Here is an 18,070-nt window from a genome sequence, read left to right as displayed (position 1 = left end):
ATGTAATGTATTTTATGTGTGAACCCCAGGAAGAGTAGCTGCTACTAAGGTAGTAGTTAATGGGGATCCAAATAAACAACAATGAACTCATATTAAATACAAGGGTCAAACTGTCCAAACAATATTCAGTCTCGCATGATAATCTTCTCAAAATCAGGTTTAGTGTACACACCTTTGTGTGATTGAAATGCTGATACTAGCCTAGCGCTAGTTTGATGGAACCCATTGTGAATGATACACCGTCAACATACTCACTCTCTTACCCACTCAGTATCACTTTACTTTTTTCTTACTAGTCTGTGCAAATAAACTTCAATATGCTTTCAGTGTGTGGTTTATTTAAACAAAATAGGTCAAGATAACGCAAACAACTACTCACCGCTGAGGATCTCCGTGTTATTGGCCCAGAAGTCTGCAGCTTTGGATGGCCTGTTGTAGAACTCATCTCTGTTCGCAGCCAATATAAGCCTGATAAAGAGACAACAGAAAGGTGTGTGGGTGGGTGCAGGTAATTCCCTCGACATGATCAATGCTGGTATTTGGAGAGGGCAGTCAATGTTTCTTCTATGCTAGGAGATCCTAGGAGATTAGTTTTCTTACTGCATCTATAAAGTCAGGATACACATAACATACATTCATACAACAAATTTCACATCTGAATTGAGCTAATCAATCATCCTTATTCCAACTCTCCCACACTCATTTACAAGTCAATCCCAAACTATGCTAGTACCGCAATAAAACACAAGGGGGAGCAGGTGCACTTGATCCCACATCCTCCCTGTTGGGCCAGTATCCTCCCTATAGGATCTGGACAGCTGATCGTGGTCGACATGGTGGTAATGAGTTTGGCAGTCGGCCCAAGATTGATAGATTGTTGACACCAATGGTGGTGTTTTGGGGCTCTGCTGTTGCTGCTTTGTGTCGCACGTCTTGATTCCTTCCAAGTTTCATAGGGTACTTGGATGCTGCCAGGCAGCATCAAGCAGAGTGTTTTTCAATATAATAGCGTCAAACAGGAAGCAAACACTGGGAGAAGGAGGGAGCACTCTTTGAAGATGGCCGAAGAGAAGTGGTTCAGAGTGGAGACGTGGTGACGGAACAGGGAATTTGGAGAAAAAAAGTATAGAGCAACTTTCTACAACCCCAGCATTAACTCCCGACATATGCTGTCGCCCTCTCAGTTTTTCCCTCCGTCTGTCTGTCTGTCCACTCTCTTAACACATTATGAGCTGAGGTCGATTCTACAATTGCCTTCTAAATTAGTAGTTATCACACTTCAGCATTTCTCACAAATGTAAATAATAATAATAAAAAAGTGTACAGAGCTTGTATAATTTTTGAATAGCCAAAGCAAACATCAAACCCGTCTGAAGTACAAGACCTCATCCCTGGCCTTTGTGTGTGTGTGTGTGTGTGTGTGTGTGTGTGTGTGTGTGTGTGTGTGTGTGTGTGTGTGTGTGTGTGTGTGTGTGTGTGTGTGTGTGTTAGACACTTGGTGGTGAACAAACGCTATAACGCTATTTTTGTGTTCAGACAGACCCAAGGACCCAGCCAGACCCAGACCCAGGGACACACATAGCTGTCTATAGAGCGGCGCAGTCCCTCCCCCTTTCAGAACAACGAACGGCCCAGGAAATGAAAACGCAATGCATTTCCCCATAGGCAGTTTTTATTTAATTTATTTTAAGACCTTTTAAGCGTCGTACGAAGCCAACTCTTGTCGTGACAAATCATGACAACACACACAATATTTTGGACCAAACAAATAATTACAAAGAAGAAAAAACAAAAAAAGTGTTGTAACCTGCCGTTTTTTTCTACTTTCTAATTCTTTGTTTGGCCCGAAATATTGTGTGTGTTGTCATGATTTGTCACGACAAGAGTTGGCTTCGTACGACGCTTAAAAGGTCTTTAAATAAATTAAATAAAAACTGCCTATGGGGAAATGCATTGCGTTTTCATTTCCTGGGCCGTTCGTTGTTCTGAAAGGGGGAGGGACTGCGCCGCTCTATAGGAGTGGTTGCACCACTCAAAAATGACACAGATGCTTTCCTGGTTTTAATGGGTTAACAAATCGACTGCAATAGAAATAGTCGTGTGACACTGCAGATCACTAAAAACTATTCTCTTCCCCTGAATATTTACTATAGCCAATTACAACCACAGCTAAATTATCTGGGATGCCACCAGTGTGATCTGATTTACACGTTAATCACCTTACATAAGGATCTTTCAGTCTGACCCACCCAACACTGTGTTAAAACCATGAGCATCACAGGATCCAGTCATTACACAGTGCCACACACCGGGCGCCCTCCCGTTGTGGGGCTGTCCCTAATACGGTGTTTGATGTTAATCTCCAGAGGCTTTTACTAGCTTGGCACTACTGTCAGTTATTTCATGAAGCAACAGTGCAATATTTATTATTAGTGCTTTCCCCATTACCTCTGTCACTGTGTATATGAATTACACTGTTAAAACTAGTAGTGTCACATTTTAGCCCGGTTCTGCTCTATTCAGTTGTGCGTGCATGCGTGTGTGCATGTGTGCGTGGACTGTAAAATTATTGGCCGAATAGGATGGCTCAACATCGGCAGCATATCGGCAGAACCATTCCGTACCGTACCATTCTGTACCGTACCATTCGCCGTGGAAGAAATAGAAGTGTGCCTCCCATATTAGAACCAAACACTTCTAGAAGGAATTCATGTGCATCCAGCTGCCAACAGTTAATTTGAAGAACTGTGTTTCATCACTAGTGACACTATGTACTATGAATGCTGGCAGGGAGTGTATAGGTATAGAGAGACTGAATGAGCCAGTGAAGAAGAAAAAGTATTACTTCCAATTCCAAAAACAATGTATATGATACAGGTATGTATATTTAGCTTGATCTATTATCTCTTCTTCCCTTTTCTGAAAACTACAAATGAAAATGTCAAGTGTGAAAATAAACTTGGCCAATGTATGTATTATGTAATGCTGTGCTAGTGCCAGAAAGATACTGTTTTGGTATCTTTATGCCACATAGCCTTATGTTTAATGTTTTAATCTCATGCAATCTCACAATATTTTAGAGCTTCTCAATTATATTTTATCATCCAAAAAGCAATCAATAGAATAATCGCAAAGAAGATAATCGATGATTGTAACCCTATGAACGACCTTGTCATCCAACTTTCTTTTTTACTTTCACAACTTAGTACGGAGGGAACAGAACATCAGAATAGTGATGAGGTCGATGCTGGTCAAGTACAAGTTCCACCACTCCATCCGTTTCAAGCAGTGAGCAGATATCTTTTATCTCAATAGAGCGAATACAGAGACCACCGGTTACCCAAGCAAGCCAAATTAATCTTTCAAAGGCTGCAGGAGCCTAAAAATAAGACAATTACAATCAAAAGAAATTCACAACCTTTGTAGTCAACTCAACTGCTGTACAATTGTGCAAATTCCCAAGAGGTCAAGGATTATTCCAGATCTTATTTTCTTTAATCAGGAATTAAAATGGTACCCCTATTATCAGCCTAGCCATTTGCATTAGCCACACAGACACACAATTAGACACACAGAACATGAGTGAGTTTGCATTTCCATAACAAAATTGCCCAAATATGTTGTTTACCACACTCAAGGTCAAATGTTGTGATGTTATGGATTAAAATGGTCCACCAATGTCTTTATTCAGGCCAGGGCATGTGGTGGGGTGCAGGTTGGAAAAGATTATTTTATTTCCCCTAAGCTTAGCTATGATGTCCCCACTTAATAATCTCAAAGAGATAGATGGTGGGCCATAGGCCATTATCGTGACTTTCATAGGTCCCTACTTGGGAACTGCATTCTTTTTTCACAGTAGACAGATAAAATCGTACCGTAACAAATGTTTCCAGCTTTGATTTGTGCACATTAATGAAAGAGCAATCCAAATTTTCATTTTAAGCAGGTACATTTTCCATTTACTTATAATGGGAAAATGCAAAAACTCACATTAAAGTATTTTTTTCTCTGAAACTGTAAGGGCTAAAGTTAAGTCAAGTAAACACTTGGAGGGGAGGTTCATAATAATTACAAAACGTAATTACAATAGAATTACATCAGCTGGCCTCATGGTGGCGCTATAACAGCCCACATCACGTTTCGCCCTATAACTCTTGAACCATAGGTCGTAAAATAAAAATCTCTTTTCCCTGGAGTTTCCCTAGGCCACTACCTCACAACTACGTTATTCAAATATGATCATCTGGCCATCATTGTTAGTGCAGGCACCCTCACATCCAAATGTGAATTTTCACCATGCTGTCTCATTGGCAGGGCTGATGGACAGCTCACAACTTATTGTCAATGACAGACAGTTGCTTGCCATCACCCCTTGACACATTAACAAATGACAGTCCATGTGTGTCCCTATATAAACCCCCACCCAGTTCACAACCCTCATACTCCACAGCCCTCACTTACAGTAGTCAACAGCTCCAGCCTGCCATGCGTTATTGACAAATGTACACCTTGCTTCTGTATGTAATTTCTTTGCCATGTCTTGATTATTCCGAGCTACATTATCTGATTTACAATATCTAACTTGGTTACACTGTTTAATAGCTTGTTATTCTCTTCTGGTTTTTAGCCTTTACAGTTTCGGAGAAAACAATACTTGAATTGAATGTGAGGTTTTGCATTTTCACATTATAAGTCAATGGGAAAATTTGCCTGCTTAAAATGGAAGTTTGGATTGCTCCATTTCATTAATGTGCACAAATCAAAGCTGGAAACATTTGTTACAGTATTTATGAGGATTGTATTGTATAATAGGTTGGGAAGAACCAAACATTTATTTTTAGTTACCCGTAACTACTCGTATAGTCTAAACGGTATACATATAATTATTTTGTGTACTTACCCACTTTAAACTGGTCAGTTGAGTCTGTGGTTCAGACTACTATGTACCGTATGTCTTTCTACTTTCCTGGACTATAGTACCATATGTCACGCTAGTACCTTCATGCACTACAGCACTTTAGGTTACAGCATCCAACAATGTACAGAATGTTTGGTGACTGATAGAACATTATATAACATAAGGATGTCCCGCAAGAGATTTGAGTAAAGCCATTGTCATTCTAAATGCGATGCTGAGCTATCGCTGTTATTCACGATGCTTTGTCACTTAGAACTCTAACCTAATCGAATTATTTTTCAATGAATCCCAGTGGTTTACACTATTGGTTCCCAACCTTTTTATACTGTATAAGGTACCACCTAAGAAATTGCTCTGACAAAACTCAATCAAATCACTAATCAGCACAACTGCTAATGTGATTAATCCGTTCTCAAATCTTCTATTAACAGCTAGGTGTGCTGTCATGCCCATTTCAGCACGGCTGGAGAGCCCATTTCAACCAATTGCTTGGTCAGAAGAACTACCCGACTGTAGTAATATAAATATTTCATTCCACTTTTGTCGACTCCTATGTGTACCAGTGAGGGGGGCTCAAGTAGTGGTTGGGAACCTATGGTTTACACCAGTCAAATTTGTGTTAATATATTTAATACACTGCAGTGATAGGCTATTAAATTGTCCAGTATAGTTGAAAATCCAACTGGCTACTACTGAAATAGACCAGCATTTGGCTGATGTCTAGAAATTAATTCAAAGTTAATTCCAAATGTGACTGAGTCACACCCAAAGGACTGTGGATTTGACTAGATCCCCCCTTTTTAAGTCTCTTGTCCTTTTGGATGTTAACATTTATTGCAGCACAAGGGAACTGTTCTGTGAGGGACAGAGGTCAGATTTAACATCTTTGCAAGTTTGCAACAGTGTAAGGGTATAGCAGTTGTGTTCACCTCTCTGGGGCATCAGGTCCGACTGAGTCAGTGTGCAAAATACCCCCTTGATCTCCTTTTGCTGGCCCAGGCTAGCAAAATGGAACAACATATTTGTAGATGGACTAAGGCCAGGTAGAACACTCATTCCCAAGCCCTGGGGGGATTATAATAAGCCGAGGTTGACATCACACCCTAAGTCACATTGACAGCTCTTAGTCCACAGGTCTGCACTGCTGCCTGTCCACTGAAAGAAAGTGGCATTCACTGCGAGGAAGGTCACATGCAATGCTTTAAAAATGGGTGAAGAATTCTTTCCACTATAGTTTGTTCAGCATTGATGTGGTGAATGAGTGAATACAATAACAATAGAAGTCTTTGGGGATATTCACCCAGTCTGATAGCAATCAAATGATCTGCCCTTGACCAAAGCTAAAGCTCAGTACCACAATATAAAATGATCTATAACTCCTGAATCCTGAACAGGCCTAATGTAATGTAACTATAGCAGGAAAATAATCACCGGTCTAATAACAGAATTAGTATGTGTGATGTGAATTATCCTGTAATGCCTGTTTGACAGGAAACAAGCCTGTTTCCTGTCAACGTGTTCTTGAGCAATACCTGGAACCCGCTGAATGATTAAATGCAACAATAGTCTAATAACGGCGTGACCTTCCTGTCCAATCTTTAGCTATGGATACAAAGTGTGCATACCATAGCCATTGAGATAGAAAGGGTTGCATCATCTCCGTTCACTCCGTCTGACCAATTATTTTAGGACAATGGCAGATCATGTAAATCATTTATTGCCAGAACAAGAACAAGAATGTGTAATTGGGCAAGCAATAGCTCCATACACTATGTATTTCCAAACAATGAATCCTCATAATGAGTGTTGATGAAGCACAAGCTGGATCCCTCTTGTGTTGTGTGAATATCACCTAGTGTGGTGACAGTCTACCCCTCGATGGAAATGGCTATTTTCATAAATACTTAAACAGTGCTTAAAAATAATGACCAATGACCAGTGGTACTCAAGACAAGTTCTCAACTCCAGTACTTGAGTAAAAGTGAAGATATTCCTGGTCAAATATTACTCGACTAGTTGCGAGTCAAGTTGCTCAGTCAAATTTGTAATTGAGTTAAAGTACTGGAGTACTTGCTGTTAAAAATACTTAAGTATTCAAAAGTACAAATTACATTTTTTTTTTAACACCTATTGTGCACAGGACGTCCCCACACGTCTTCACCCATAGAAGGCCCAAGACGTTGGTCAGACTAGTCATTGGTCTGACAAATGACAATCCACCTCATCTCCTAACGTAACCATAACCGCAAGCATGGGAGCAGACGCATGTCGGACTAATGCCCTGTCTGAATTACATGCAGTCCCCCTGAGGTCCTTTTTAATGGTATAAAACCGGATCGCTAAAATCCATTTTTTGACAGCAGCGTTGCTAGGTAACGCCTTGCTCAGAGATTCCAGACATGTTTTGCACATGCACGCAGCCATTCACTTCCTTGTTTATGGGCCGACAAAACTTGCTATTATCTCTGAATCTACGCCACTCTCCATGGTTTTGATCATAACGCCGATGTTCTGTCCTGATTCTTTATTTTTTTAAAGATATTTTTGGGGCTTTTTGCCTTTGTCAGATTAACAGTAGTTTGACAGTAAAGGGGGAGAGATTGGGGGGACGTGCAGCAAAGGACGTCGGGATCGGGACTCGGTGCCTGGACCGCTCGGCCGGACCAGGCCTGTCCTGATTTCTGACTTAACTAAGCATCTCGTTTGGAATATTAATGAGAGACCTCTCAGTGCCTGCTATCCCCCAAGAATACACAAGGCAGAGAGAGCCTCCTGTGGGGGTGCCCTGGGAGTGGCGGTCGTTGGGGTGTGGTCAGCACTGTTTTGCTGCACCTGGCCGGCAGGTCACTTCCTTCCCTGCTGGCCAGGTGTGGCCCTCCCCACGGTGCTGGTTGCACCTCAGTGGTGGCTGCGCCAGGGCGCACCTCCGTGGATTAATCTGTAGCTGGAAGCCTGGAGGAGAGGGGCAGTGACTTGGCCAATCACTGCTGACCCGCCAACTGGAGTGTAGTGGTTGAGGGTTGAAACAATCTAAGAAGGTTGGAGACCAACTGATGACCTCTCTTCCAGGCCAAGGCTTCATCCATTCAAAATTGATTATATTTGCATCTCCGATGTATTTACAAACTTAGAAAGAGAGATCAGACTTATTAGCACGAGGTAGTAATGGAACATTATATTGCCGGGTCTCTTCCTAGAGTTGTAGTGGAGTCAAAAGCACATTATTTGTGGAGTGAACATCATATGAAAGTGAAACTAATACTAAAGTACAGATATTCAAAAGATGTACTCTGCCAATGTTATTCAAGGTTTTGTTGATTTTCCCAGGTCCCATGGCCTGAACTCTGACTGAGTAATGTACTAGATTGTTGGGTATCCGGAATGCTAGTCTTAAAACACACTCGCCCTCGTTTTCGACCTCTCAGTGGTGCTGTTCTTTTATTTTTGTATCCGTTTTACTGAGAATACGGTTAGAAGTAAGTAAGTAAGTGAGGTAGTCATATACGGCGTATATGACTAACTTATTTCTATGCCCAGGGCGAGTGGGGCGACATTGTTTTGAGGAGAGTTTGTTGGTATTCGATTGTTGGGTGGAACTCCAGTTAAATTGCTTTCCAACATAACACACGTGAGGTTAGGATAAAGGGGTTGATCATGTTACCTGTAGGCATTTTTGGATGCCGGCCGAGGGTCAAACTTGAAGAAGATGATACACATGGGGGTTTTGAAGGGATTGAAGACAGGGTCTCACTCAGTCCACTTTCAAAGGATGGTCATTCTGAAAATGTCTGAAGGAAAATTAATATAACATATCAGTTAGTTTCATATCATATACAGTTGTTACGTTAATACTCATCAAGGTTGTCTGCCGTTGCTATTATTATCCCATCCTATCCAGCGTTATCATTCAGACCCACGCAGGGAAGACAGCTACTTACTTAAATACGTATATGAAAGTAAAAGTCAGACTCGATAAAATACAATAGTATCAGTATTGATCCAAGCCAAGGCTAGATAGACAATTACAATAAGCTGGTTTCAATGCTAACGTTACTATGCAACTGAAATAGAACTGCGTTAGTTATATCACTGCAGATGACATAACGTTATAGTTCAATAACAAAACCATGCCATCTGAATCCGATATGCTATCCATCACACTGGCCATTTGGCTGTTGTAAGAACAGAGCTATAGCTAGCAAGCAATCTCTAACCTCAGCTAACAAATGCCACAACACCACTGGCTCTGGCAAATAATACTAGCTTAGCTTTTGCAACACTTTATGTCGCAAATCACTTTTGGTAAATTGTCTTTAGTCATTTCAGTTTGCGGGTGGTCTTGCACATTTATGTCAACCGACTGTCAAAGAGTACTCACTGTCTCCCACTTGCTGTTATCTAAATCGCGACTAAATGTGTTGTAGACTTTAGATCACTCAGTCCCCTCGGGATTGGGTTGGCTCGATTTGAAACTTCGGTCGTCCACACCCGTTTGTTGCCCTCAATGGTTGAAGCCAGTTCGGTCGAGTCCGGTATGTTTTCCGCCCACTCGGACACTGTACAAGGTAATGTCGAATGCACCTCCCCAGTGTTCCAACGCTCACGTTGATTGGCTAGCATGTGGTACGCTGCCGGAAGAAGTCTCCCTCGACTGATCTACAAGATAACAACACGTCGCGTCGCACTCATAGCTACGCGTCGATAACTTGTAGATCTGTTCTTTTTTTTGGCAAGCGACACCCTTCAGTGAAAACTGAAAACAAGTAAACAGATGAAAAAAGACAACTCATATTTACCATAGTGACGAGTAATAAGGATATTTACACCTATACCTGAAACATGACTGTCAGAATCGAGCGTCATGTGTACGAGCGTCATGTGAATTAGCCCCATATGTCCCCTCTCCCTACGCTCATTCTGTAGCTCCGAGATGAGGTCACACACTGGGCCCCTCCCACCGCGTTTCAGAAACGGCGCCAGTTTCCGCTATGTAAGTTTCTTACCCTGACGCCACGATTAATCCAAACGTGAAGGGGACGTGGAGGCTTTACACTAATTCAACCATAACAACGCCCAAGAAAATCCAACTAGAGATTTGAACCGAGCCTTTACGTCCCGTATTTTGTCAGTCGCTTCCATGTTTATCAAGGAAGTGTGCGTGTGCGCGTGCATGTCGAGTGAACTGAAGTCAGTTGGACATTTCGACCAGGGGAGGCGCCGGGGAGGCGCTAAAGCTTTTCAACTTCCTTGATAAACATGGAAGCGACTGACAAAATACGGGACGTAAAGGCTCGGTTCAAATCTCTAGTTGGATTTTCTTGGGCGTTGTTATGGTTGAATTAGTGTAAACCCTTCACGTCCCCTTCACGTTTGGATTAATCGTGGCGTCAGGGTAAGAAATTTACATAGCGGAAACTTGCGCCGTTTCTGAAACGCGGTGGGAGGGGCCCAGTGCATGTGTGACCTCATCTCGGAGCTACAGAATGAGTGTAGGGAGAGGGAACATATGGGGCTACATGTGAATGAACCATGGCTAATTTACACCTAACTATTAATGACTTATGACTCACTCGATCTCTACTTCTCTGTAAACTCGTTGATTGATTGATTCATGTGTTTATTTATTTATTCGTGGAAATAGATAATGGTGCAATGTTTTTGTTGTTTGTTTTTCTGTTTTTGTGGTGGTGACCAACCAATGACGAGAAGAATCATTCGGTCAACTAAAACGATATAATCTGTAATACCACAACTGAAGCAATTAACGGTTCAACCTTGACAGCTGCGCAATTAAGTGATGAAGGGCGGAGACATCACGGTCTGACAGTTGAGTTTAGCCTACAGCGCCACCGACTACTAATTGTGTGGATGAGAGGATAAATGTCTCCCCAGTCCTTTTTGTCACAATCAGCACAGCAGCAGCACTACTCACTAATTAATTTAAAGAGAAAGAAAATAAAAGAAAATAATAAATTGCCACTGCCGCTTGTTTAAATACTAGCCTACTGTTCTTGTTTTGTTTTGTGGAGGGGGGCAAACAACAAATAGCGTTGTCGAGGATGTATAGCCTATACTGTAGGCTGCTACTGTAGTACTGTAACTGTAAGGCTACAGTCCGTAACTTGGCCACTGCGTGCGTGCGTGCGTGCACTACCGCTAGAACCGGTGTTTGGACTAACGTATGAAGTCGCATCGTTTGACATTTGGAATTAGGATGATGATGAATTAACGTAGCCTACATATCGGAATAGGTGGGTGACGTGGGTCGTTCGTTGCATTATCAGACGGACCACGGACGAGAATACATGTTGTAGGCTACAAATCCATCGGGTGATTATCCGAGTCCGACATCGCCAAGTTTAGGCTGCACTGCGTGCGAGGAGCGCGTGCTGCACGACTATAACGGCACTATAAGTAAAGATAAGCAGGTAAGGTACCATAATATTTTGTTTCCTTGATGAATAATCCCATGAAGAAACTGATGATGAGTTATAGCTTATTTAATGTTGGATTGATATTGAGATAATGTGGGCATTTTGATTTACGACGGCCCTGTGTTTTAGCGTGTTGTATAGGCTATTCTTTATTCGTGGTTTTTGCTAAACAAAAACAGTCGTTTCAACAGATGCTGTTAATGTGTGTGCGTCTGTGCGACAGGGGGAATAATAGCCTAGCGACTTCATTGTAAACGTCGGCTTTAATTACAACAAAATAAACATTCTGCGAAATGTTTGTTACCGTCAGTGCGCACAGACAGACAGACAGACAGACGGACGGACGACCTGCCAATCATCTGAGCCTACTATTTCATTGTATTTCCCCTCCTGCTTGGAGTGAGTAACCATGGAGAGAGGGTCTCCCTTTTCGTTCTGACTTGCAATTACCTGGAATGGAGCAGGGGGCAGTTGCGAGTTGCTAGAATGATTTGTGGCACTGGTGGTGCCGTGGTGGGTAAGCTGTCTCTACTCTCACATATTGCCATAGGCTACCTGACTTTCATTCCCTGTTGCCTTTGTTTTAATCATCAGCACAGATTGTCTCAGTGAGTGAATATAGAGTTGATGCAATGCTGTGCGTATACAGCTCCAGCTGTGCGCCTGTATACGAGAAAGAAAAGATGCATGTAGATTAGAATAAACAGTAGTAGGCCTAGTAAGTCCGTTAAAAGGTCATGCCTTGACAAGCTGCTACAGCATCTGCCCAGATGGCACTTTTCTGGATTCAAATGTTACAATGTTAGAATTTTCATTTACTCAGTGTTCAGTCAGAACACATTAATTCTTACTCTGCACTTCTGCAGACCCCTCTCTTTCTTTCATTCTCTCTTCGGTCTTTCTCATCGAACCCACTGCGACTCAAGACTTGGCATATAGCTGTAAAAGAATACACTCATTAGCCAGCTCACCTTTTCAGTTTACTATTGATCCCTAAAGGCAAATTCCCTCCTCACTCATCATTCTCCATGCAGGGGTTAGAGTGCAGGTTCAGTCACAGAAGACACCCTTTGGAGCTTCTTGATTCAAATAGCTGAGCTCTTATTAAAAGACATTTCAGCAGCAGGGAACATGAACCTGAGTCCTGCAGTGAGAGAGCAGTTTGTCTACATGCCTGCCCTATACCATGGCTCGCAACCTTTGGGACCCACATGATTTCCCCAGATGACAGTTAAGTGACAAGTTAAGAGCCTTGGTGTCACCTTTGACAATAACCTCAAATTTGACAAGCACATTAGTTCTGTGGTCAAGGCTAGCTTTTTTCAATTTAGGCTTAAATTATGACAGGCAATTCCTGCTGTCAAAATATGACCCCCCCCCAGTCAAAAAACACTTTGCTTGAAATAGACACTCATGCTTTCCAAGGTGTGATTTGGGAAGCAAATTATGACAGGCAATTCCTGCTGTCAAAATATGACCCCCCAGTCAAAAAACACTTTGTTTGAAATAGACACTCATGCTTTCCAAGGTGTGATTTGGGCTGGGAGGAGGAGTAGGACTAAGGCCCTATAAAAGTCCATTCAGAGTGTTTCATACCGATTTCTTGGATTTACCCTCCGTGCGGGCCTTTCGCTAGATCTGTTCTTCAATCGCGCAAATATTTATTATTTTTGTTTCCATTTGTTCTAGAGATGATGTGGAAAATAAGTGCATGGAATTTCTTTTTTTTTCCTTCTTTTTTTGCCAGTGATTCATATACACATTATCATATACACATTATCAACAGAATGGTGCAGCTATGGCCGCGCCCAGGGCATCCCTCTGTGGATTCCTCTATACAACCCATTGCAGCACAGAAGTGACTGTGTAGAATTTGCACAGTAAAAACCTACAAATTGACATAAATAAAAATATAGTGCATTTGGTTCCATTAAAGGTATATTCAGTGATTTCACTCAAAAAACCTTAGGTTTCGTTTTTGGCTGTGGGACCCAGCCTTTCGTCCAATCAGGATAGATCGTCAAAAACGAAACCTAAGGTTTTTTGACCCCCAGGGGTTAACTGGGGACAGGGAGGAACTCCTTATATGGCCAGAACACTCTATAGTAGGGAGGATTATCACAACAAAACAAAAAATAAGTTATATTTGAATTAAGTGAAATCACTGAATATACCTTTAACTAACACAAGATGTTATAGTGTACCAGGCTGAATTTGCTGTTTGGGAGTTGTTGGTTGGTGTCTGGACTTTCTGATTGGTGTCATGTTTGTTGAGAAGTGGTTAAATTGTAATCTCATCATAATGATAATTAGACACTGCCATAAAGGCGTGTTGACTGTCACAGAGGAAGGCCATCCAAGAATGTATTTGTTGCTCATCATCGCCGAGCAACAAATTATAACTGATTACATCTGGTTATTAGTTTTTCTCTGTCATTTCAGGATATGAGATATTGGTTCTCAGTGACCCAGACTGCTGCTAGTTTAGTATTAGAAATAACTTTTTCCCATTGTCCAGTTCTAGTCAATAGGCCTATCTCACAGCCCTTTCCCCGCCCCCTTTTCTGAGCTAATGGTGTTGATGTGACGTCACTCCATAGACATTGCGTAGGGCTGTATTTTGCGTGTCTTAAGTACCAGGTCTTATTACTTAACTTAAGACCTGGAGGCGTGATCAATGCCATTTGGCTATTCTGAGTGGCCAAAGAGCAAGTCAAGTAATAAGACCTGGTACTTAAGACACGCAAAATACAGCCCTACATGTTAAAATACCTACATTCAGAAGCCATTAAACAATGCTTTTTCTGAAGGTAAACTTTATTCTATTTGTTTTAGCCGTCTTACCATCTTGTTTTCTTCATAATAATATTTTCCTTTTACATTTTAACATTTGGAAACGGCCTTAAATGGTGCAGAGAAAGCAGGTAGGGATGTAGCTCTGGTCCATGAGTAAGGCTATGGACCAGACACGTCATGTCAACACCACTAGGTCTGGAAAGGGGGCGGGGAATGGCTGTGAAATAGGCCTATTGGTCCCATATGAGACTATAGGCTAAACTCAACTGTCAGACCTTGAATTCCAAGGACCAAACCTTATGCCTTAATTGGGCTAATTAGGATGAGCCTCTCCATTAAAATATGCCTTGAGTATGTTAAGAAAAGGCTATTGATGATCAATATTATTTAGGAATGATCATGTTTTTTTGCCGATAATTATATCGGATCTGTAACAATCGTTATCGGCAGTTACTCAAAAACAAATGATCGGGATCGGAGCAAAAAAACGTAGAACATGCTAATGCCATATCACATGTTCATGCCAAAATAGTACAATATGTTATATTTAGTAAGTGTGACCCAAGTGCACAGCAAGAGAGGAGGCGTTGTTCAGGTTTAGTTCAGGTTTATTCACAAAGGTTTGTATGGAAGGGAGTGGGGTAGTAGTGGATCAGTGGCTCTCCAGGTTGGCCTAGCTCAGCATGGGATTCCAAACACTGAGGAGGAGAAGGAGAGGAGGCGTCAGTCTTCAGGTAAACAACAAAGGCAGGAGCTGCAACCGTGTAAAGCTGCACGGCTGGGCAATAGCTATGTAAGGCTAAAACAATAACTAGCACTATAACTCAGTTTAACAACACATAAAGGTTTGATCTGTACTTTACCATACATGTAGACATGTGAAGCTCTGGCGTGGAATGAAGGGCAGACTGGGTTCTTGTAGAGGCAGTGCTTGATTGCAGAATGGAAGACAGGTGCAGAGGATTGGTGCAGGAGAGCAGGTGTGTTGAGTAGAGCCATGGAGTAGTCAGTGAGGGGGGAGTGGCTAAGTAGTGCTTGCATGTGAAGGTGAGGAGGAGTGAGCCGTAACACAATATCCCAAATCACAGACCATATTATCATGATATGGAAATAATATTGATACTAGGGATGTCCCGATCACGTTTCTTGGCTCCCGATCCGATAACGATAATTTATAAATGACCGATCCCCCTTTCCGATCGGGACAACCTTAATATTAATTATTATTCATCACATAAGACCACCACAGTAATGAGAAAAATGCAAATTAAGGACTGTCAGGTATGCACCATTGGTCCTCTTAATCAGGTTGTTACAGTACAAAATGGCAATCAGCACATCACCTATAAGAGCCCCACTCATAAGGTCAAGCCTGATTTATACCACTGTCGCTTGCAGAAATAACCTGCCTTACATACTTGCGTTGCGTGTCAGTGCTGCGCACCGAATATTAAAGATCTATAGATCTGTTGTTTTCGGTGCACAGCACTGACGCGCAATGATGCAACTATAAATTATGCTTGAGCATACCCGTTTCCTTCCAACCACTTCATTGTAAGACAAGTAGACTAAGGAGCTAACTTATACTTGCGTCACTCATATGCAACTGAAAAACATATATATATATTCTTTTTAAGTGAGTTATTTTTGTTAAGCAACAAAGTGTAAAAGTAGCCCCAAGGCATTAGTGTTATTGTGAGAGCATATAGTGTGGACGATCAAAGGAGGAGCAATGAGTGTTCTGTGAGTTCTCAGTTGTATATGATAACCTCGGCATAATGAGCATATCCTTGAACAATATTGGAATAGATTTGGCACAGTGGTCCAGGGGTGTCACTGGCTTTTTTTTGTCATGAAAGCTCATGAAATATAAGCGTCATCAAAGTAACGACCTAGTCGTCACTGGTTTTTTGATTGATTGGAGTTTTTACTTTTTAGTTACTTTGTGGACTATCCATGATAAAGCATTGATTACACTTATTTACAACAGGGTCCACCATTTTCAATTCATCAGAACATTTAGAGACCTACAGGAAATCATCATATAAAGAAAGTAACAAAGGGAGAAAACATGTACAGTATGATGAGAAAGGGGTGGAGGGCAGTTAATTTACAGGGGCCAGTTTCAAATTGAAGCCGTCCATATAGGTGCTCTTTGAGAGCAGTTTTGAAAGAGTCAAGGGATTCACATGTCTTAATGGCTGTTGGTGGGGCGTTCCACATTTTAGTGGCATAGGAGCACTCATGCCTGAGGAAGGTCGAAAGACCGAAACGTTGCATTTGACATGAAATAAAAAGCTCCCTCCCTCTCTGCATGTCTGCAGTCTGCTGCTTTGTCGCCGATGCACCTGTTGTCATAATAGTAAGTTGAGTGTGCGGAGGTCTTCCCTTCAAAAAGTGGCATAGGAGCGAAATTAATTTAATTCCTTGTTTGTGCCGAATCTGGGTTGCACGTGGTTTGTTGAACTCCCTCTGGTGTTGTGAGTGTGGACTTAAGTCTTCGTTGACATTAAGGAAGTATTTAGACAGGTATACATGGGTATCTTGGTGGTGTATAGCTAATCTTGTAGACCAGACCCATTGCAAGACCGTGTAGCACTGATTTATGCCAAAAGAAAATCAAAAACCTTATGTTAGGAGTTATGAGGTTTCCTCCTGACAGCAGCGATTAAAAAAAAAAAAGCAGAACTAGATGATGATCCAGTCTTCTCCATGTATGGCTAAGGTTTGATGAGGTCAGTGTCATGATCTTCATATATGGAGACGGCCATATATGGTGTGACACGAGGTGTGACACAAGGTGTGACTATACGGGTTAACATAGCTGACACTCATGGCCTTTGATGTGCTTCAAGAAAACATTAAATTATGTCTCTGAACCAGTGTAGCCGGTGACGGGTGGCCTGTCTGTCAGGTCAAGACAACCCATGTCTGTACTCAATATTACTTTGCAATGCGAGTAATTGACATGTTTCCACTGGTGCATGGTGTGCTGGATTGTGGGTAAATCTATCCTGTGGCTGTTGTGATCAGAGTGACTGACTCTGGCTGTGATGGTGACTGGGCTGGGGGAAGCCAGGCCGGAGCCAGAGTGAATAGCTCTTTATGGATCAGACACCTGCAGAGCTCTGCTCCCCACCACCTCTGTTGTCGTTCCGATTGATATTCACCTCCAACCCACCCCAGGCCCTGCCTGCATGCCTCACGAGTCTGGCAGGGATCAGTTGACTTGACACCTGCTCTGCGTCATCTACTGCCATGCAAACTAGATAACTCACATCTTTGTCTGGGTTGAAAAATGCAATAAAACATGTCAATTAAAAAAATATCAAAAACAAGAAAAGGTGCCCCTCAGGGCACAGGTCTCCACCAGTATAGGAGCATCTTTGGAAAAATGTCAAGTGGCATTTCTTCCTCAGCCTAGTGGGAATATGCGTGCACCGTTAGTTTCACCTCAATCGGACGCTGTGTTAATGATTTGCGGCATTTTGTACAAAACGGGCTACTCCTGGAAACTTTGGAAGGCAATCTTAGCAAATCAGGATTGAATATGAGAAATCAAACAGACCCGTCTTGATGACATGACTATAGAAATCATGTGTACCGATTTGCGTGTGATTTAATTTGGCTAAAATGTGAAGAAGTAATATAAAACTAGTGGGAATGTGTGTGCATAGTTTCACTGCAATCGGATGCTTCATTCATGATTTGCGGCATTTTGTTCTAAGTGGGCCAGTCGTACAAACTTTAGATGTCAATCGTAGCCAATCAGGATGGTATATTAAAAATCTAACAGATCTGTGTTGACTGTAGAGATAGTGTACAGAAATGTGTTTTGCCTAAATCTGCCTCATCGTGGCGCAATAACCGACAAATGGGAAAAATGCAGGGCAAAGGTTTTATATTGGCCTTTAGGGAGTGC

General features: G+C 41.9%; 1 protein-coding gene across 2 annotated transcripts in view; it reads right to left on the bottom strand.

Moving 5' to 3' along the window:
- Positions 1-9,416, bottom strand: part of tango2 (transport and golgi organization 2 homolog) — a 30,548-nt gene extending 21,132 nt beyond the window's left edge. For both annotated transcript variants that reach the window (XM_083783797.1, XM_083783798.1), the window contains exons 1-3: positions 9,297-9,416; positions 8,580-8,706; positions 380-468 (exon numbers count right to left, since the gene is read on the bottom strand). In XM_083783797.1, the coding sequence (XP_083639923.1) occupies positions 380-468; positions 8,580-8,635 (145 nt within the window). In that variant the 5' untranslated portion in view covers positions 8,636-8,706; positions 9,297-9,416. The remainder of the gene's footprint in view (positions 1-379; positions 469-8,579; positions 8,707-9,296) is intronic.
- Between the last annotated feature and the right edge of the window lie 8,654 nt (positions 9,417-18,070).

Source organism: Protomyctophum parallelum (assembly GCF_964188405.1).
Source record: "Protomyctophum parallelum genome assembly, chromosome: 15".
Lineage (NCBI taxonomy): Eukaryota > Metazoa > Chordata > Actinopteri > Myctophiformes > Myctophidae > Protomyctophum > Protomyctophum parallelum.
This window is presented reverse-complemented; position numbering and strand designations above follow the sequence as displayed.